Raw genomic sequence first — 22,568 nt, 5'->3', positions numbered from 1 at the left:
GATGTTAAATAGTGCGAGTCCTAATACTGACCCCTGAGGAACACCACTCATCACTGGTTTCCACCTGTATGTTGAACCTGTGAACACAAATCTTTGAGTGAGACAGTCCAGTCATCTCCTTATCTACTGAGCAGTCCATCTATCAAATCCATGTCTCTCCATTTTAGACTCTAGGATGTTGCACAGGACAGTGCCAAATGCCTTTCACAAGTTCAGATAGGTGATGTCAGCTGCACTTTCCTTATCCACCAATGCTGTAATACCATCCTAGAAGGTACCTCTCAGGCACAATTTGCCCTTGGTGAAGCCATGCTTGCTGCCTCCCATCACCTCTATCATCTCACTGGACACAGAGGTGAGACTAATTGGCCTATTGTTACCTTTAACTTTTCAAAAATGACGATTATGTTTCCCCTTTTACCAGCCATGGGGAACTTTATCAGACTGCCGCAACTTTCCAAATACAATGGATACTGGCTTAGGAACTTCGTCTGCTCAGGACTATTTCCTCAGTTCCTTATTACTGAAGAAATTTATAAAAGAACATTTTCTTCTTTTCCTTACAGGTGCTCTGTTATACTAGACACAGTCTAATGAGTTTGGCATTTAATTATCTTGGAATAGTCTAAAGCGATTCAAAATCAGTTCACATATGTTCAGGTTCAATGGCACTACTTTCTACCACAGAGGATATGGTACTGTGAAAGCTTACACATCTGAATAGTTACATACATCTAAACAGCTCTAATCAATCAACTAAACACTCACAAGGAGACCATACATGAAATAATCCCTAAGCACTCACAAGGAATACGTGAAGTAATCCGTAAGTACTATCTCTAGAATACTAGAAACATTTTAAAAGACTGAGACAGTAAAAACAACAATAACAACAACAACAAAGAAGAAAGATACAGAACAGCTCCACCCCTACTAAGAGTTCAGGTCATTTTACTGCACCTTTTCCATAAAGAAATCTTACTAACAGTGTAAAAAGTAAGTTTATTTCCATTTCTGTGAACCCTGTTGAAATAAGTCTAAGGAAATCTTTTCAATACTTTTCATGGTACAGTCTGGCTCTGTTTTTATTTGCATACATAGGATGCAAGGTACTTAAAATAAATGCCTGAGATAAGAAAACCTGCTAATCAGTCATCTGAATGAAAACAATTTGAATTCCTCACATAGCACACATACTGTACAGAGCAACCACTTGAATGAATAAGGAAAGCATTAAAAAACTACCAAAATATCTTTTAACTTCACCCATTATTTTAACTAGATCCACGCCAGCTATTAAAGTGAACTTCAAAGGAAATCCATCAGAAATGGGTGCATTAGGGAAGAACTAAGAAGATCTGTAACAGTTCAGACATACTGTATGTACTGTATATGTACATTGGACATATTGAGTATATACTGTATATTTCATTCGGGTGGAAACACAGTCCTAGGTCATATTCCTACTGAAATCAGTGGCACTTCCAAGTATTATAAAGATTGATGTTAAGCCATGAACAATTAGTTCCATATAAGATAAAGTATTACTGCTTTATTATAACTATTATTGAGAAAAAACAAAACAAAAAAAACATGTTTAGTTGATCAAATTGATGTGTATCTGATGACCACCCGAGTTTCCCTAGCAATACAACCTTCTGTAGGCTAAATGCTGGTGGACCTACTGAGAGCTGCATCTGTAAGAAAATGCATCTTAAGTGTAACAGATGTTTAATTTCTGCATGTGAGCGTCTAGACAGATGCCTCCCAATTACAATACAGGCTGAGATGACTCTGCTACAAAACAGGAGAAGCTTATGTTTCTCCTGCAGGTATGGGAATTACAATTACAGGCTTAACTCAATTTGCTTATTTTGTTCCATGTATCTATGCCTATTGCTTAGTATCAGACTATGCTGGGAACTCAGTAACAAAAAATCCAGGGGGAAGATGGGAGGGGAGCTTCTTATGAAATAATTTTAAATCTTCTCCCATTGTTACGCAATGTGAGGTATGTGAACAAGACTTAACCTAAAGCATTTATACATAGCAAAGCATTTCCACCACTAACAGCACAAACTAAGACTCAAATCATCCTTGTCTCGGGCCACAGTTTGTTGCTATTATCTTTACAGCACAGAGGCTACAATATTGAAGGACCACTGTGATGCTGATTAACACAGTATTTTTTTTTCAAAGCCTTTTTTTTTTTTTTTTACACAAGAGTGAAAAGCCACAAGCAGCCTGGTATGAAATCTGCAACACAAACTCTGTACAACTATTTCCCAGCTAGAAACAAGGGTATCTGAAAGGCACTTCCCATGAAAGCAGCTTTGTTTATATTTCAATTAAAAACAAGCTTGTGAATACTTCAGCTATGCCCTCTTTATTGTCTGACAGAGTCCACGGTCACCAGTCAGCTGTTAACCCTCTACTGTGCAATCATACAGTTTCTTCCCTGTATATGTGGTATGAACTCCTCCTACATGCTTGCTGCAAATTACTGGTGCTTCTTGCTGCACATCTTCTCAATTTACACCAGACATGTCCAATCTGCAGCCCAGCATAGGTCTAAATGAGGCCAGGCCCCCACCTCACCACCATCATGGGGACAGCCCAGCAGCCTGACCTGTCCCCAGCACACAACTCTCACACTGCAATGACAAAATAGAAGTGTGCTATTAACTCCATCTGGACTGGATGCAGTGCAGTACAAATAACTTTATAGATTCTGATACACTAGCAGCCTTACTTTCTGTTTTGATACAGGAATTTGAGAACAGGTTTCAATATTGCAAAAAAGTTTTCTACTTCTCTGTATATTTGAGACTCCATTTTCAGCCAACATAATGACTTACCAATTTTTGAATTGAATGTACTGAGTTGCAAGCAGACATTCAACCTAAAAATCTGACCATGTCTCTCTACAGGACTTTAATAAGCTCTATCTTAGCAGAGAGCAATATCCTTCATTTCACAATTGCGTCTTATTCATGTCATCATTTTTGGCTGTACATGCATTTGTGAACACTGTTTTCAGGGACGATACACAGGAAATGTAAAATTTCACTATAAATCTCTGACAAACACCTCAAGAGCTCACTATGAATTGCAGCTACTCCCACTGAACCAGACTTAGTTTCACACAGTCAAATATCCCTCTATTTTAATGTTTTACTGTTCTTTTCTCTATGTCTCAATAAAAAACATGAACAACTGAAAAGTTTTCCTACTTATGCACATCTGCTATATTGTATATTTTATGAAGGCTGCTCCAAAATGATGCTCTGTATTGACAAGACTCATTCAGAAATTCCTCCACTTCCATCTCACTGTTCACATTAACCCCATTACTTTATACCAGGCACTGTCTCAGATGAAACCAGGACAAGGAGAGGGCACAGTGCATTGCTAACTCCACCTCTCGCTCCTGCCACACACGTTCAGTCACAATGAAACCCGTGTGCATTACATTATATGTGCTTGTACCCCTTGATGAGTAAAACTCAGTGATTACCAATATTTTAGCCTCAATGTCTCAAATGAAAGCAGGACTCAAAAAATGAAAGATCACAGGTGAAGGAAACGTGTTCAGTGAAAAATGGACAGGGAAGTACTTTTCTGTTGAAACAAATAGTATGATGCTGCGCTTAATTTGTAAGGAAATCACATCAGTTCTCAATAGTTACAATCTGAAGAGACTTTATATGCAAAACATGCTGCCAAATTTGAAGCATAACAAGGAATGATTTGCAAAGACGAAATAGTGCAACTGAAAGAAGTTTTCATCTCAACTTTTTAATTATTTTTAAAATAAATTACAACTCAAATGGGCACTACCATAGAAGCTGGTTGTGCGGTAGCACATCTGATTGCAAAAAAACCCAACTGTTTACTGATGGTGAGTATATTAAGCAACAAATGAGGAGCACTGCAGATACAACTTACCCTGATAACTCATCACAGTTATCCTTGTCTTGAGTGAAATGCACATACAATCACAAGGTCAGCTGCTGTTACTTTCCTTTACTTCTCAGAAATATATCTCTAACAACCAGATTGTAACTGCAACAGTATAACAAAACCTTTTTTTCTTTTCCATCATTGTAAAGGAACAGACAAAGTAATTATTGCTTGGAGATTCTGCTAACATCCGTTTGAGTAGTTTGGCTTTCTTTGCTAGTCACAGAATCAGATGGGTGGAACCTGCAGGATAAGAGAACCTACAGCTGTAGCATCCACATACTACCTGCTGCACTAGCAAGACCAACTTCATTTAATCTCACTTACAAGAACCTTGCTGGAATACATATACTTTTCTCTTACAAAAAAAGACAATGATAACCATGTGGGAGCTCACCACCTGGGAAATAAAGCAACAAATCTGGAGAAATAGTAAGTGATTTCAGTGATATTTGGTGGAAGAAATCTGACGTTTAACAGTTAAACCCCAACTGCTAGTAACTAGAGGTAAGCTATACTGCTGCTAGCTTACTTCATGTTATTATTTATGGTGCACACTTAAAAACTGTTAACTATGTTATGGGAAACTTCCAGATGTATTACAAGACAAAAAAAATAAATCAATTCTTGCCTTATGTATGAAGAGAACTTGCATCATCCATGTTGCCCCTTGAGGAAACATCCTTGGCATAGTAGCTCTCCTCATCAAGGGTGAGTTAAGGTTGTCTGTATACTACTTCCACATATTCCAGCCTGATAGCAAGATGCCTGATAGAAGTGTGTACACAGTAGGATTCATGTTCTAGTAACTTCTAGATCCTGCAATGGCCCCCAGGGGCTCCTGCCAGTAACAAATGAATACAACCTCTGGAGCTATGCCAGTCATGAACGTATCTCCAGGCAACTCCAGGATCAGAGAATTAATTGCTACTACCCTCTACCCTTGTATTCACAGAGATAAGTATTACCATCAAATGGTGGTTTACCAGATCCTTGTTTCAAAGTTGCTGCCCTGAAAATACTGCTTTCTAACATTTCTGAGAAAATACCAATTCCCTGACAGATACTTACACTGTTCACAAACAATTTATATCACTGACCCGCTCAGAAGTACCAAAAAAAAAAAAACCAAAAACTAAGCTGCATTTGTTGAAGAGTTTGCAACCCATCTTAAAAGCAATAAGTTGTGCATCATGGGTTCCTGAAGGAGTTCTTAGACTAATTTTGCTCTTATTTCCCCAAATAGTGCTGAGGAAGAAAAAAGCCTTCTCTTGGGACTGACGCATGTGACCTCTCACATATTTTGAAAGATCTTGCAGATGGTCTGTTATTGACTTTAAGCATAACTTTGCTGTCTTGGGAATGCAGATCAGCTGCTGAGGTATCTCTTAGAGTCATCTGAGTTACATTCAGACATAAAATGTGACAGTTACGAAAACACTCTTTAAGAGAGAGCCACTAATATAGCTGTCATTCCATAACATGTAAGGAGGAGCACTACTGCCTTGAAATTCAGCATATTATTTTGTGATGAACAAAAACAAACCAAACAAACAGGGAATAATTATTAACGTGACTTCTCTATACACTTTATAACAAAATAATTATCTGTTATCAAAGATAGCTGGTTCCATTCCTAGTAGCTTATCTCATAATGGAATTTCAGATATTCATGTTGCAGAACATGACAGTTTGCATCAAACTGTAACAGTTTTAGAAAAAAAAACAAAACAAAACATAATCCCAAGGAATAAGAAGTACGCTAACTGGTACCTTAAAACTGAAGAGTGCTGTTTTTCAAGCAGAATGTCCTAGAAGACTAAGCACCCTTCAAGAAAACACAAAGAAAAACGTTTGCTCTGTGCTCTGAAGTTCATTAGTTATTAAAACTGCTTGAGATGTGGGAAATGCAGGCTTGGGTTGCCTTACCTGAACTGAAAAACGTAACTTGCGTCTACTGACAGCTCTGCTGAAAAAGACAGAGAAGGAGGCTACCAAATCAGAATAAATATGAACTAAACAAAGCAGGTGACTCCTGAAAGCAAGCATCAACACCTATCAGTAAAATTCTAAATGTCATTGTATGATTCCGTTTACTCTTCCTAGGTGGAAAACAGGGTTAGAGAAATTCTCATTTATAGTTTCAATCTAATCAATGGACACCAGATGTCCAAGTATGCTGTTTGTGTTGTCTAAGAAATACTTAGTTACTGATAGGAATGGAAGCAACAAAGCTGACTTTCAGACCTTATACTGAATGTCTCACTTTGTCCTTTCTCTCCTAAACTACTGCCTAAATGTGAACATCTTCAATTTGTTCACCTTTCTGGAGTCACTTGCTAAATGGCTAAGCAGAGCTACCTACAGCCTCAATATCAAAAACAAGGGGCTGCTTTTTAGCTTTTAAGTTGGATACCTAAACCATTTTTTGTCTTAGAACAACAAACTTGTGGGTTGTTTTGTTGTTGTTGTTTTGTTTTTTAAGAATGCTTTTAATAGCCTGGAATTAAAACTGATCAGAACAAATTCTGTTCAGTTACTCTTCAGTGTTGCTCCGTATTGTGTAACAAGATTGAGAAGTAAAGCTTTTACATGTTTTTTGTTCCATCTTAAGCATTCGGTGATTTTTCTTATATAAGCATCAGCTAATGGCTGAATGGAAAACCTCTTTTCATTAAGGTTGTTAGAATCAGGCCTTTAAAGTATCTAGCACCCTGTTTATCACATGCACAAAAAGGAGGAAGAGCATGTGTAATTCCTCATTCGGGAAATACTTATGCTTATATAGTCTCCTCATTTTTCCTTCTTTTGGAAGGAAAAGAAATTAATTCACTATAGGAACTCTATATTATTTGGAACTTCTCACAGGATGAAATCAGTCTAGACAAAGTTTTTATACACAGTCAGCAACTACATATATCCCAGGCAAACACCATTTCTCAGAAAGGAAAGATATTAAGTTCTTTGCTAACAGAAAACCAGCTTCATGAGGCTTACAAGTCCTGCCTTATGCCCTGTCACTCCATTAACAATCACAGAAATAAAGCTCATAATGACAAAACTCTGTCTGTTAACACTTTACAATTTCTTTTTGAGCTCCAAGTATTGCTACTTAATACATAAGGCCTATTTTTTCCCCCTTTTTCTTCACAGTTTGTTAACAATATGAAATATACAACATGGAAGTACCTCCTCGTTCTGCATTTACACCAGTGCTGAGGAAGCTCATGCAGCATATTGCACTGCAGATAGACCTCTCTGACTGAATTGCTAAAGTGGTTTGCTTTAACCCCTGCCTTCCCCCAGCTTTACATTCACAGAGCAGGCTGCATTTCACACTGTACTGCACAGTGATGAGAATCTGGTCAGGAAAACACAGAAGCCCTGGAAAGTGAGTTTTCTAATCAAGGAAAGCAAACAAGAAAGGAGAGCAGAAAACCAAGAACATACCTATGGAGGCCATGATGATAGAAATTCTCTCGTGAAGCACGGGCTGTGCAAGAACTTTATTCAGAACAGAAAAAAAAAGAGCTTCCTCTTGTTAAGCTGATTGCACTGCATTCTTTCTGCAGCTCAGAAGAGCACAGCAGCCAGGCGAGCTACTCCACCACAGGGAGGCTTGTGAAAAGCCGTTCTTCACATTAAAATACCAATCGCTCTACCCAATGTGTTAAAACTTCATGACAAAGAGGATTCCAGTGTCTGCACTGAAACAAAAAGAGACTCTCTCTAAACGAAGTCAGTCATTTGAAGACAGAGTTCGCTCCATCCAGACAGAAAATAATATACGGACAGTTTGGGCTAGCGCTGCTGCTCACTGTTCCAGCCAGACTGCCCATTCAGTCTTTTTGTGTTCTGGAAACACCAACTCATTTGAATTAGACTTTTTTTTAAACTTCTCTTTCCCCTCCCCCAGGCTCCTGCTCACAGTTTTCTTTAGCACACAGCACTGCTCCTGAAACACTTTCCAATTCATTTCTGTTAGACAGCATACAATGCTCACAGCTCTTTTCTTCACTGACTGTCAGCACACACAGCATATGGGGTTTGTTTGTTCATTTATTATTAAGCAGAAACCCAATTATCTGTACCACTTAATTTGTTTTTTCTTTCAGAGAAAAACACAACTTGAAACTGAATCTAAACGAATTTCAATGTGGACTATATTTCAGCTGCTGTATAATGCCAAATTAGCTCAACGCTGATAAATTTAGTATCCAAGTTCTGAATAAAGTCTGACTCACTTCCCAATCCTTCTTTGACAAAATAACACATGTAAGCCTACAGTACTGCATTCAATATCGCCCCCAACATTGTTCAGAGTAGGTTTTATTTGCAGGTCAGGAAAATGAGTGGAAACACTGCAGTGCCATGATGGACAGCACACTTCCTGTTCAGATTGTTGCAGAGCACCAGACCTTCTGAAAGGATGAGTACAGGAAATGACTTGATATGGACAAAAACATACTGGATAATTTAAAGCTTTCCTGTAACTACTCAGTTGCTTTCAAATTTTGAGAAGCAAAGTACTTGCGACATGCACACTACACCATTTTCATAACTTTGAACTATACAAATTGGCTTGATTACAGAGATGGATATTAGCAAATTAAATATAATTATGCTTTCTGTCACAGACCAAAAAGTACACTTAAGCTATTCGTTCTAAGATTATTTACTCCTACCAGCTATTTCTATTAATCAATTTCATAATGGTAACAGTCAGGACACACAAACAGGGAGGACAGATTGTGACAGACACCAAAATAATCAGGGAAAAAATGAAGGACAATCTCTGCCACATCTCTGCGGAGGCTGAAAAGTGTATTAATGCAGCAATCCACAAGTGCCAACTTACTACATGATTACACTTTGTTTTTCATGGTTCCTGGAAGAGAGAAATGCAGATGAATACACTCTTCAAACTCCTATAAACAGTGACTACTATCAAAAACCGCTTTCAATAGAAAACATTCTCACCAATGCATGAAGAGTACTATATTCAGAAGCAACATTTGAATGTCCAGCTTCCTTTCTGATTTGCAAGTTTTAGAAGCTTTTTATTGTTTGGCTATATAATCGACAGTAAGATTTGTCAGAGACAACATGTGAAGGCTCAGTTAGTGAAAAAAACATTCATTTCCTAAGCTTTGAACAACTCTACCACATGCAACAACAAAAGCAAAAAAAAAATTTGCAATATATATACAAATATACATATATATATGCAATATAGATGCAACATATACAAACATATATTTAATATATGCCAAAAAAAAAATAGAATTGTGAGTGTATTTGAGGCAGTAAGGGCTGAGGAAGAGCTGATGGAAGAAAGAAGAAAAACTTTAAATAACACAAGCTATTTCTTTTCTGTAGTCAGATGAGATATCCGTAAATGGCAGGAAAGTATATTTATCTTTTCAGAAGAGACCATAAACAAGTATCACTTTAACTCATAAGTATTTAATTACAGACTAGTTCACTTAGAAAGGATCATCAAGTCCAACTTCCTGACCACCTCAGGGCTAACACAAATTTAAAGCATACTATTAAGACCAAAATCCAAATGCCTCTTTAACACTGACAGGGGAAACAATCAGCTTGCCTGAAAGCCTGTTCCAGTGTTTGACCAACCCCACAATAATTAAGTGCTTCTGAACCTTTACAGCTTTGTGCCATTCCACAAGTCCCTGGTTACCAGGATGAAGCGATCATTTTCCCTCCTCAGAGAGGGACAGAGAACAAAAAGGTCACCTCCTTTTCTCCAGACAACCCAAGTGTCTTCAGCTTCTTCTTATAGGACATGCTTATAATCACTGTTACCACCTTTACTGCCTTCTTCTGGATGCTTTCAAAGGACTTAACTTCTTTTTTGAATATTGTATACAAAATTCAAGGTGAGGCAGCACCAATGCTAAAATAGAACAGGAGAATAGTATCCTTTGGCTGGCTATGCTGTGTTTAACACACGCCAAGATGCAGTTTATCCCCTTGGCTTCCAGTGCACACTGCTGGCTCACATTGAGCCTTCTGTCACCAGCACCACCAGGTCCCTTTCTATTGAGATGCTCTCCAAACACATCTGACATTGCCTCATCCCAGATAAAGAACTTGGCATTTTACTTTGTTGAACATGCCGTTAATGATTGCTCAATGATCCAATTTATCTAGATTCCCCTTCTGCAAGGCTTCTTGTCTCTCCAGCAAATTAACAGTACTTCTCAGTTTAATGTCACCAGTAGGCTTGCTGAGGACACGTTCCAATCCTGTGTCTAGATCATTGATAAAAGTGTTGAACAGGATTGACACTAGAAGTGAGTGCTCTGGTGAAAACCTCTAGTGACCACCTGATAGCCAAATGTAGCCCCACTTATTAGAATCCCTTGAGCTCTACTGCTGAGCCAGGTGACCCAGAGTAGCGTGAGCTACTATCTCATAGGTAGACAATTTCATGTAACAGTTTAAATTGGACTTAAAGGATGTAAGTCCTGTTAGGCTTAAAAGCCATCTAGTCTAATTCCCCTGCAGCAAACAGGGATATTTACAGCTAGATCAGATTGCTCAGATCCTGGTACAGCCTGAACTTAAGTACCACAGAATCACAGAATCATCAGGGTTGGAAAAGGCCTACAAGATCATCCAGTCCAATTGTCCATCTATCACCAATAGTTCTCACATGTCTCTCAGCACAATATCTAAACATTCCTTGAACACCTCCAGGGTCAGTGACTCCTCCACCTCTCTGGGCAGCCCATCTCAGCACCTGACCACTCTTTCAGAAATGTAGTATTTCCTAACATCCAAATAGTACCCTGGAATATCTCCAGGAATGAGGCATTCACTGCCTCTCTAGGCAAGCTGCTCCAGTGCTTCACTAACCATACTGTAATAATAATCTATTTCCTTATATCCATACTACATCTCCCATTTTAGTTCAGATCTCCCCAGCATGACTCATTTCACCAAGTCTCACTAACACCAATAATTCTACGAAAGGACCAAGGCTCCCAGTTCATCTCAGTTGTGCCTCATACTGTATGCACTGGTATATAAGCATTTCAGATGTGCCTCTAAAACCTTAGTGCTCCCTGGAGAGGCATATGTGTTCTCATCAGCCTTGCCACACTCTGGCAATGCTGTACCTTCCCTTCGTTTGATCTCAGTGTTCTTAATGATATCTCATTCCTACACAGATCCTAGTTTAAAGCTCTCTCAATCTTGCTAGGTTACTAGCCCTCACTGGGACAGGTGGGTCCCGTCAGGCTCCAGCAGACCTTGCTTTCCAGCAAGATACCTTTCTTCAACAGTAAACCCCAGAGGAGAGTGGCCTTCTGTGACATAAGCAGCAAATGCTGGTATTCCCACAACCGAAAGAAATGTGTGCATCAACCCCAAGTCATATGCACATCAGATTTTGTGATGAATATCTGAATATGAATGACTTTATGAAACAGTATGCTTTAACCGAGGCGGAGAAAAATACAGAATAGTTTATATTTCCTCTCTTCTAAAAGAAGAAAGAAAGAAGGAAAAAGCACAGCAAGCATAAAAGTAGAACAACATCTTAGAAACTAAGCAACATGGACTGTAAACATCTAAGCAAGACTGAATATGCATTTACATCCTTATATAACACCAGCAGCTCTGTAATTCTGAAATTATAAAGCACACTGAACTGGTGAATGCAGCAGGCCACAACTTCACAGGCACCTAGACCCAAGATCATCTGAAGTTTTCAATTGTTCTGAAAAGGTGTGCTCACAGCTGTAGTACTTTTACAGCTGTCCCTCAGACTATATGGGTTACTCCATATATATAGAGTTTCTTAATTTAAGTTGTGCAACTAAGACAACTAATACATCTCAAAAAAAGTTTGCTTCCATGTGTGCTGCTAACTAGCAAAAAAGGTACATGCATGCAATAACAATCCACATCAGCTAGCTGTCTGCTCATCCAATCTTATATTTCTGTTAAACTTATGATCAGTTTTGGCCTATAGTTTACCTCCTACATCATCAGAACCAGCAAAACCTATTTTTTAAGGCTTTTCCTTTTTTATCCCTCCCTTACATATGTGTAAGATATTATACAAATATACTTTCAATAACACACATATACACAGTCACAGTTAGTGACAACACTGTATGTAGAGCATGATTTTTTCCCCACTGAAAGGGAAAAACAGAAACCAAATTCTCTAAAATTGAGTGCTTAAAAACCTTTATTTTGTCCAGTAGTGAGTCAGTCACCTGTCATTAGAAAACAAAAAAAAAAAGAAAACACAAAAATAAAAAAAAACAACTACTACAGCAGCAGCCATTGAACTCAACAGTGTAACAGGCTGTATTTCAGTTTTAAAGCATGAGGTATATCTGTTTTGGGACTCAGAAGGAACTACAGTACTGAAGGACGCTTACATACGTGCATTTTTTTCCTGTGCAGTAATATAATTACATAAACATTTCTTTGACATTTACAACTTCAGATTTACTGTCTTTCTTACCATCTGAAAGTTAGAAGTGATGAGCTCTTATAGATACAAGTGAAAACAGAAAACAAACACATTTGTCCAGCACCTTTGGAAGTGCTGTAATCTTTTCAGCTCATAGGTGTAGAACCCAAGAATGGTCAGTTTTCCTGGACAGTAAATACAAAATAAAGAAAGAAATGCCAGATAATGCTAATGCGTTACAAACCAAAAACCAAAAAACCTTACTTAGACCTTTGTTCTCTATTCTCCTCATTCAGAAGATCTCTAAATCAGGCCACAAATTTGAATTCATTTTTCCTTCCTTTAAGAAGCCTGCTCTACTGTTCCTATACACTGTACTAAACAGCAAGTGAGAATTAAGCCAGAGAGAGAAATCTGGCTCAAAAGTGACAGTTTTCATACTCCAACAGGAAAGAGAACCTTCCATATGACACAAGTGCTCGTGCTTGCTATTAGATTTGCATGGGAAAAGCTCCCATTCTTCTAGATGTTACTTAGAAAAAGGCTTTAGATCCAACAGGTGTAAAATACAGAATACAATCATATTTGTAAATGCCAGTGTTCTCAAGAGCATGTCTGTGAAAGACCTCAACGTTCATTGCAACAAAATTATCAATGCATTCAAGTCAGAGTTATTTATTTCACTGCTTGCAATTTTGTTGCCCACTGAATTTACAACCTTCAGAGGCAGGCAGACTCTTAAGGTATCAGAACTGTAATATTCACACCACTAGGAGACTGATGCACTGCTGTTCTTTTCGCCTATCCATTGACCTTTCCTGAACTGCTTTTCTTCTCCAGCACAACTCAACCTGGAATTTCCAGAATACTCCAGGCTCTACCAGATGACTTCTGGAAACAGCTCTTTGACACACAGGTATGTACCAGCCTTTGTGCTCCTATCTGCTAAGCTTAGAAACGATCCAAATAACACTGGTCATATGCTGTGCTTCTTGAAAGAGAAAATTTTAGACTAGAATGAAATTTCTTAAACAAATATTGGGTAGTAAAGGAGATATTTTGAAAATATTCAACATTTCCTGTTCTATTTCATGTTTTTCTAAACTTTGCCTTCTTTTCCAAACATTCTTCTAAGAAATTAATTGACAAAATATTTATGATAGGCAGAGTGTGTTAATCACAAGGCTGCACTTCGGGCATAGAAATAAACAGTAAGAAAAGTAAATATGTCTTAGTACAGCAGGAACTAATCACTGAAGTTAGACTCTGCAGTTTCACAGAGTATTTTGAACTCAAACTTGCTATCAGTTCAAGGGGAAGTGAGTGCAGGATAAGGTCCCTCTTAGTTATACAGATCTCAAGTTTCATTAAAAAGCACAGTTTATGCATACCCTAATGGTAGGTGGCTTTATTAACTCTGTAAGTGAATCATCTCCCATCTGGGGGTAAAAGTCAGTTTACAGAAATGTTTAACTAGCAGACACCCTTCAAAAACATAGAATGAAATTTATTAATCATACGCTCTTTTAAGCGGATATAAAAATAGCAAAACAACAACAATGAAAAAAAGAAAAGCCACAACGGATGTTTTAAAGATAGTTTGAGATTATACATCCCCAGCATTTTGAAGAATGAAAAATATTTTTGTTACTTTTGGATATTCTTTTGTTGTAACCAAGTGTAGAATAAATCCATCACTTTGAGCATCCCATCTTAGGAAACTAGAGCTACTACTATTCACTGCACTCTGCATATAAAGGTTCCTAGAACAACCTCTTTTATTACCATTTACTCAGATTTATTTATGCCACTTCAGAGTTTCTGCTTTTCTCGAGGGAGAGAAAGTTTACTCTGCTTACTTTCGGGAATCACTAAACTAATCTTCAAATTCCTGAAACAAAATGGAAAGCAGAACTGAATATTTTTCATGGTAGAGTACTGTGTTTAGATGATGTATTAATGTGCATAAAATAATTTGCCATAACTAGAGATTGCCATAATTTAAGTTGTATGTTGAATGCTGTAATTGTCTGAAACATGGCACAGATGAGTTGATTTTTCTCCTTGAAGAGACACACATTTAAATAGCTTAAATTAACATTCAAATCCACCAAAAGTGCTAAATCTCTGAGCCATTTTTCATCTCCAAGTCCCATCACAAATTTCCTTTGGATTCCATATGGGATTTGATTTTATTTTGCAAATCCTAAAATCATCTCCATGCTTTACCCCAAGTTAGCCACTTTACCTAGGAAAAGTTAATGATGTCCACATAATCAACATCCTTTCTTCTAAAGAACTCCTGGAACTGGCAATGATTCAGCCCCTTGGACTAAATGGAATTCACAGCTTTGTGATTATTTGCATGATACCATCCATTTTTAAAGCTTTTGTGCATTCATCTTCACGGTATATGATACAGTGATGTTATATGAAACGTGAGTTGCCAGCAGCAATTGCATCATCTTCTATTAAATGTCTGAGTACCTCTTTTTATTACTGGCCCTCACCAGGGCACCATAAATAGCTGTGCAGGTATGTTTGACAAAGAGGGCTGCTTTGATGTAATTTTTATTGCTTCATGCAAATCAAGGGATTCAGTTGAGCCTTTTAATGTTATTGAAGACACTGCTCCTTCAGTGATGTTACATTTGTTATGGAAATGCCAAGTTAGAATCACATGGTTGGAAAGGACATACCAGATCATCTAGTCCAACTATCCTCCTATCATCATTACTACCCACTATGCTACTAAACCGTATCTGATAGTACCTCATCCAGATGCCTCTTGAACACTGCCAGGGATGGTGATTCTACCACTTCCCTGGGCAGGTCATTCCAGTGCCTGACCACTCTTTGAAAGAAAGAAATTTGGCAGTGCTTGCTGAATATAAAGTCTCTTCAGATAGCAATTGTTGAAAACTGACATGATTTCTATACAAATTAAGCACAACACCACATTATTTGTCTCAACAGAAGAGTACTCACCTGTCCATTTTTCACTGAACACTTTTCCTTCACCTGTGAGTTTTCACTTTTTGAGTTCTGTTTTCTTCTAAGACATTAGACAGGCTAAAATACTGGTTATCACTGAGTTTTATTCATCAAGAGGCACAAGCACATATAATGTAATGCACAAGGGTTTCACTGTGACTGAATGTGTGTGGCAGGAGCGAGAGATGGAGTTAGCAATGCACTGTGCCCTCTTCTTGTCCTGGTTTCATCTGTGACAGTGCCAATTGCACACCAATGAGAATTCTCATACAAGCAACAGTGCTGTCATTCTATCATCTGTATTGCTTCAATAGTGCAAATATATTTAGGCTGGTTCAGGTAATATGGAAAAACGTGATGTCACATCTGCTGTTTGTGAGTAGATTGGTAAAGATTATAGATCATCTTCCTTTGTTCTACAGATTTATGACTTCTGCTGCAAGGTGGTGCCTTTTACAAATGCTGATTGTCTGCAAAGCTCTGTCTAAGCTTCAGCCAAGTCTAAGAAAGAGGCAGCTTCTCATATTCAGTCTGAGGGGTGGAAGGCAGAAAGACTCTGAAAATGGAAGAGATGGTTAGCCAGAGTTCAGTACTCTGTCAAGCAGCTTGCTACGGTTTTGTTTGTTGCTACTGTATACAAAGGAACTTCAATTAGCTGTATCCTGCCTGAGACAAGAGAGCCTTTATAAGCTTTAAAACGTGCTTTTGTTCCCTTACTGATGTGTAGGATTCTTCCATGACATATACAATGGCTGCTGCGCTACCCTAAGAGCTGTATCTGCGCATTATAAAGCAAGCCAATTTGTAGACTGTTCAAATTTGTCTCAAGAAACAAAGTATCTTTCAGAAGATATTTCAGAATAAGCACAAGTGCTGTATTACTTGCAAGCTATGTAAAGAAAGGAAACAGACAACTGAACAACTATGGCAAACAACCCACTGTAACAGCAGCACTTCAAGAATTAACTGCATTCCTGAATGCATACTAAAAAAGAGTAAATTCACTCATTTCTGAAAGAGAACATAGCTCTGAAAAGGAATTCTGTTAGCTCTAGCTGATGCAGGCAGGATGTCTTTAAGAAATTAATGGGGAGAAAGAACCATTAGGACACAGGTGACAAAAGGGAGAGAGATACTTAACAGCAATGAACTGACTCTTCCTAACACACTGCTTTCATCAGGAAAGAAAATACTAGGGCTAACAGTACTATTTTATACAGTCTTCTGACAGGCTTCAATGAAGATGTCATCCTTCAAAGTTCAACGCATTAAAAATTAGATGCATTCTAGACACACAATACACAGTTTACAGCAAAAATAACTTACAAAAGACCAAATAATTATGCTGTTTGATATGCATAAAGACCAGATGTCATTTGAGTTCCTGAATATGTATATAAACACATGTATTATTTTTTTAAATCGTACTGATATAGGTTGGTTTGCTTAGCAATGGGGATTCGTTCATTAGTATAAGAACCAATATATTAGTATCAAAAGGAATCCATACACAATCGTTCTAAAACTTTCCATTTCCGATTTAGTGGGTGAACAGTCTTGCTTTTCCTGGCCAATATGCTGTTCCATACTCTATGGCATAATGCAGAAGAAATCTGAAGGTGGTGGGAGTTTGTCTTTCCCCCTGCTGTTCAAGGCCTATAGCAGTCATTTGACAAGAAATTGTTTCCACAATGTCTACTAGTTTGTCTTCTAAGTATAATTTTGCCTTCCCTCCTCCCCCCCCCCCTCTCCCAGTAGTAATACAAGAGTCAAAATTCTAATAGTATTTACTTCACATTTCAGGAGTCATGGAGTTAGAAAATAATTTGGTCTTAAAATTAATGCAAGGATTTGGGAAATTAGAAAGTTTCACTAGCATCACTACCAATTCCGAAGTCTAGTAAAGATCCCATCCAATGGGAAATTTTAACTCTAAAAAGCTCTAGTGTATTAACAGACATTAGCATAGGGGCTGGACAAAATCCATCCTACACATCATGGACTGGATTGTTAAGTGATAAATGGGATTGTACAAGGAAGTCCCATGGTGTTTTGAATGGAAAGGAGAACCTCAAGACTTGAATAGCATTAACCCTTATTAAGAGGAAACTTATATAAAGAAAAGGACAGCAGCTGACAAATGGAATTGTAAGATAAAATATAACTGTACCAGTTTTGGACAAGAATGGGTCAGAAACCTGACAGGTATATGGCAGGCAATGGCTGCTGGTTGCATCTGTAGAAAGCCTGATTATACGGGAGGAAATCTTGGAGGGTCAATGCAGTGTAAATTCTTCACTCTCCCATCTCTTGGATATATGGTATATAAATTCACTAAGCCACCAGTTTAATAGTGGAGCTTTAACTCTGTGCCCACTTTGGAAGAAAAGCTCTCTGTCCACGACAGAGAAAATGAAATGATCAGAGGATCCTAAAAAATGGCATGAACCACCCATTAAATTATGGGTAGGATAGCGATTTCAAGCTTTCTTTGCACCAGGAATTAAGGCTTTTGGGAATAGAATACTAGTGTCCAATCTCACTTGGCAAACTGAAAGCCTTGCAAATGCCAGCAAGCAAGGCCTTCTGACAATTAACAAACAGGCCCAGGATAACAGTGAAAGGTTTCTGCAAGCTAGATTAGCCTTGGATGTCTTGCTGGTTAAAGAAGAAAGATTATGTGCTTGCCTTAAATTAGATAAAGAACATTGCTGTGTGAACATTCCCAGTGTAACAGAGAAACTCAATGAGTTAGTGGACTGGATCACTAAGACAGCCATAGGAATAAGAGAACTGAGAGGAAACTACTGAAAACTCAACGATAAATAAAACTTTACAAAATTGAAGGAAAAACAAGGATAAGGTGTCCTTGCAAAATAAAATTTGGGAAGAACAAAGGAAGGATAAGGGGTCTCTGCAAAACAAGATAAAGAAAAAGCTGAGAAGAAGAGTTTCAGTCACAAGGATCTGGTTAAACAAACTTATATTGCAGGTATATGGCAGGAGATGCTAGCTTAGCACCTGCATGTAAATCCTGTTTGCTGGGCAGAACAAAGAGCGATAGGCTTTACAGGATACAAACAGTTCAAGTTGTGCAAAACATCAAACTCTGAATCTAGATTACAGTGTATTTATTTAAATGAAATGAAGAGGGAATAAGCTAATAGACAAATCAAGACAAATGTGAACCCTGAGTACCTCTGCAAATACGAAAAGGGAGAAAGGCTCACTAAATTGGGGTACAGGGATAAAAGAGGGGCTGTGTCCCCCAGTACTTTGAGAGACCCCACAGGGGTATGCCCCAGTAGACTCTCCCTTTATTTGAATAAAGAAAGCTGAAGACTCTCTGTCTCTTATTGAGATAAAAATGATTGAGTAAGCCTGTTGGAGAACAAATTTTCCTACTGTAAAGGATTGATCACTCCCACATTAGTTGCCTTCACACACAGTTCTATTTCAAATTATTATGTAGTATGAGACTCATACCAGGACTGGTTTTGTACAGCCCAGACAGGCTGCTGACCTTTTGGTTGGAGGAAATCCGCTGATGGTACAGTGGAGGTGTTTTCACTAAGACAGAAGGAAAAAAATACAATTTCTCTTCAGTAATAGGTAAAATATTAGTTGTACTATTAAAATAAAGAAAGAAGTGGAAGAAAACATTTCCTTACCATATGGTGTCTCTGGTGACAGTGAAAAAGCCGGTGTGGATGGGACACCTTCATTTCCATTTCTGGCTAGGGAGAAGATACCTCCATATATTTCATCTTGATAACATGCCACAGACATCTATAAAGGGCAGGAAAAGAAGATTCAAAGAAGTGTTAAAATTTTAACATAGTCCTAAAAAAAAAATGGGACATTTTTCATCAGATTACAGAAGGTTTCATGTAATCTCATCCACTGTTCCAGCAAAGAACTCTTGAAACGTTAAAACCACACAAACAAATAACAGAAGACAAGAAATAGCAAACTTAAACACTGAACTGCATTTCTGTGATAACTCTTCTTATTGCCACATTGCAACTGGCAAATTGCTTCACACTGATTTTAGACACTGAACATGAACATAGGACTTCCTGTTGGCCATTTCTTGCAAAATTCTTCACTGTTTACCTCTTCGGTTTCCCCCAGAGGGATTAGTGATCCTGGATTTACAGCCTGGTCAGTGACAAGAGGCTTCATCCATCCACACCCGCTGTACAGTGACTGCCCAGGGAAATCATTGTCATACTGTCCAACACTTAACTTTCTGTTCCTTCCCACCACTGCATCATTATCTTTTGAACCTGTTGTTGAAAAACAAATACATAAGCCACTTAATAATGCTTTTTCAGTTGTAATTGTTAACATAAATGATTCTTATTATGCCTTCAGCAATTCTGTTCAAGAACACTCATGAAATAATTGTTTCACAACTGCTTTAGAAAGCCACAAAGGTGTGGAAAAACAATACAAAAAGCTTCTGACATTTAGCTTTGCTCTCAGAAGTTGGAATGTATCTGCAACACACGCAGTTCCAGTGGAGTGGAGCTGCATGTTTTGTTACTCCTAAGGACAATGGCAGAGCCTGTCAGTGGAAGCTGCTCTGGGCAGTCAGACAGGAAACCCTTATTTCCAACTCCTAAAACACAACAGGTTTCAGTAGTAAAAATATTGTTTTCCCAGACTGCATTTTCCCAGAACAAACAGTTTTTTAGCTAACAAAGACCCTGGTTCTTATAAGCCCAGTTCATTTTACATGTTTTCTATGTCATAAAATAACCACAATTACGGAAATTAGATATTAGGTGTACATAGGAGCTGTAGCTTTTTGGAGTCTAAAGAATGGAGTACAAAAGAAAGTAAGCTGAGCCAACAGAACAATCCAAATTATTCAGGGGGCATAAAGCAGTATTCATGTTGAAAGACAATTCACAATTAACAAATGTCATCAGCTACAGCTTTATCATTAGCAACATTTTTTACTTACTCATCCACATCTACAAACAGACACTTTGAGAAAATGTCCACAACTACACCCTGCTTTTTTTTTTCCTTAAGAACAAATCAACGGTAAGTGTTCCCTTTCATTTCTAGTCCCAACTAAGCTGAAGCAAGATGAACTCCATCAGTGTTAGTTACACTAGCCTGAGAATTCTATGCTCATAAAAAACTATCTGAAAATCCCACAAAAATTTAGTTTTCAGATGCAACATGTCTCTGTACAAAATCCATTCACTTGGTTATCAAATAACATGCATTATTAGCACAGCATACACAAAATAGTCACAGATTTCAGCTGTAAAATTAAAACACGAAAGACTAATTTGCGGATGTTTGCCAAAAAATATCAGCTGTAGTGACATAGATAGATGCCACGGTTTAGAATCTCTGACACAGGTTTAAAAGAGTTCCTTATCCTATATTGCTTAAGAATGACTAAGCATAACCTTGTACAGTCAGGTAAGTTGTAAGGCCTTCCAGAAAGTATCAAACTACCTTAACTGATCTTACTGCACAGATGGAAGAAATTCTTACCCATAACGAATAAAAGAATCCAGAACTTATCTAGCAGTCAAGACTACTGTGTGGATACAATCCTCCATCTTTCAGGAGTCCCAATACAGACTCTCTTGGGTAACAACAAATGCTTGCAGATAGGAAACACAGAATCACACCATAGAATGGCTTGGGAAGGGATCTCAAAGATCTTAATAGTTCCAACCCCTCTGCTGTGGGCTGGGCTGCCAATCAATAGATGACACTACCCAGGAACCCATCAAGGGCCTTAAATGCCTTCAGGGATGGGGCATCCACAACTTCTCTGGTCAGCCTGTTACAACAACTCACCACATTCTGAGTAAATAATTTCTTCCTAACATCTAACCTAAACCCCACCTGTTTCAGTTTAAATCTATTCCCCTTTATCCTATCACTACCTATCTATGTGAAAAGTTGGCACCCTCCTGCTTGTAAACTCCTTTCAAATACTAGAAGGTCACAGTGAGGTCTTCCCAAACCCTCGTCTTCTCCAAGCTAAACAATCCCAACTCTCTCAACCTTTCATCACAGAAATTATCTAGCCCTCTGATCATCTTTGTGGCCCTCCTCTGGGCCCTCTCCAATAGCTCTGTATTGCCTTCACCTGTGCTCCCATGGCTGACTCAGTGCTTGCCTCAGGTGATCAATTACTAGTTCAGGCTGTGACTCAACAGTTTCCATATACTATCTCAGATCACCTCTTGCATGAGTCTAAGCATCTCTTCCAGGAGGTCTGTTCCATGATCTTTCCAGGCACAGATGTGAGGCTCACCAACCTGTAGTTCCCCAGGTCTTCCTTTCTCTCTTTCTTAAAAATGGGAGTGATGTTTTCCTTTTTCCAGTCACTGGGGACTTCACCTGACAGCCACAACTTTTCAAATATGATGGAGAGTGGCTTGGCAATCACATCAACCAGCCCCTTTGGGAACCTGAGATGCATATTGTCCAGCCCCATAGCCTTGCACACATGCAGCCTCAAGAAGTGATCTCGGACTTGCTCTTGACCTCCATGTGGAAGTTTAGGGACACAAGACACTTGGGAAAACTGATAGGCAGGGAAGATTGAGGCAAAGAACACATTAAGTACCACAGCATTCTCCAAATATGTGGAGGTTAGTTTTCCTTCATCATTTATCAGTACACCCTCCTTAGTTGGTCTCTTGTGACCAATGTACCTAAAGAAATCTTTCTTGTTTTTCACATCCTTTGTCAAGCCTAATTCCATCCAGGCCTTGGCTTTCCTGATTCCATCCCTACCTATTCTGTATTTCTCCCAGGCCACCCGTCCCCCCCTTTCCACTGCTTTTCCTTCTTTTTCTTCCTCTTTACCAGCAAGTCCTTGCTCACCCACGCTGGTTTCCTGCCTTCTCTGCCCAGTTTCTTATTCTAGGGGATGAAAAGCTCTCATGCTCTCAGAAACACATTCTTAAAGTGCTGCAACCTCTGTTCTGTTCCTTTGTCCCTAAGGCCAGTTTCCCAGGAGAACTCTTCCAACAAATCCTTAAACAGCCTGAAGTTCAGTCTCCTGAAGTTTAATGTTCTGACTCCACTTTCACATTCCTTGAGATCATGAACTCAGCAAGAACATGGTTGCTGCAAGCCCAGGCTGCCCCAAACTTAACCTCTTTAACCA

The 22,568-nt window shown here is 38.5% G+C and overlaps 1 protein-coding gene and 1 long non-coding RNA gene across 11 annotated transcripts in view; both read right to left on the bottom strand.

Moving 5' to 3' along the window:
• The window catches only part of TNS3 (tensin 3), a 180,556-nt gene that overhangs the window by 19,213 nt on the left and 138,775 nt on the right, over positions 1-22,568 (bottom strand). For 9 of the 10 annotated variants that reach the window (XM_015854824.2, XM_015854825.2, XM_032442540.1 and 6 more), the window contains 3 exons: positions 19,529-19,701; positions 19,084-19,201; positions 18,899-18,982 (listed from right to left, as the gene is read on the bottom strand). In XM_015854824.2, the coding sequence (XP_015710310.1) occupies positions 18,899-18,982; positions 19,084-19,201; positions 19,529-19,701 (375 nt within the window). The remainder of the gene's footprint in view (positions 1-18,898; positions 18,983-19,083; positions 19,202-19,528; positions 19,702-22,568) is intronic. The other variant, XM_015854826.2, reaches the window with a different exon arrangement.
• LOC107309771 lies at positions 4,596-9,172 on the bottom strand. The gene is made up of 4 exons (XR_001553326.2): positions 7,414-9,172; positions 5,893-5,929; positions 5,737-5,791; positions 4,596-4,804 (listed from the first exon to the last, which is right to left on the bottom strand). It is a non-coding gene; the product is annotated as an uncharacterized LOC107309771 (long non-coding RNA).

The sequence above is a fragment of the Coturnix japonica genome, chromosome 2 (genome assembly GCF_001577835.2).
Source record: "Coturnix japonica isolate 7356 chromosome 2, Coturnix japonica 2.1, whole genome shotgun sequence".
In the NCBI taxonomy this organism is placed as follows: Eukaryota; Metazoa; Chordata; class Aves; order Galliformes; family Phasianidae; genus Coturnix; species Coturnix japonica.
The sequence above is the reverse complement of the archived record's forward strand: the minus strand, read 5'-3'. Positions and strand labels throughout refer to the sequence as shown.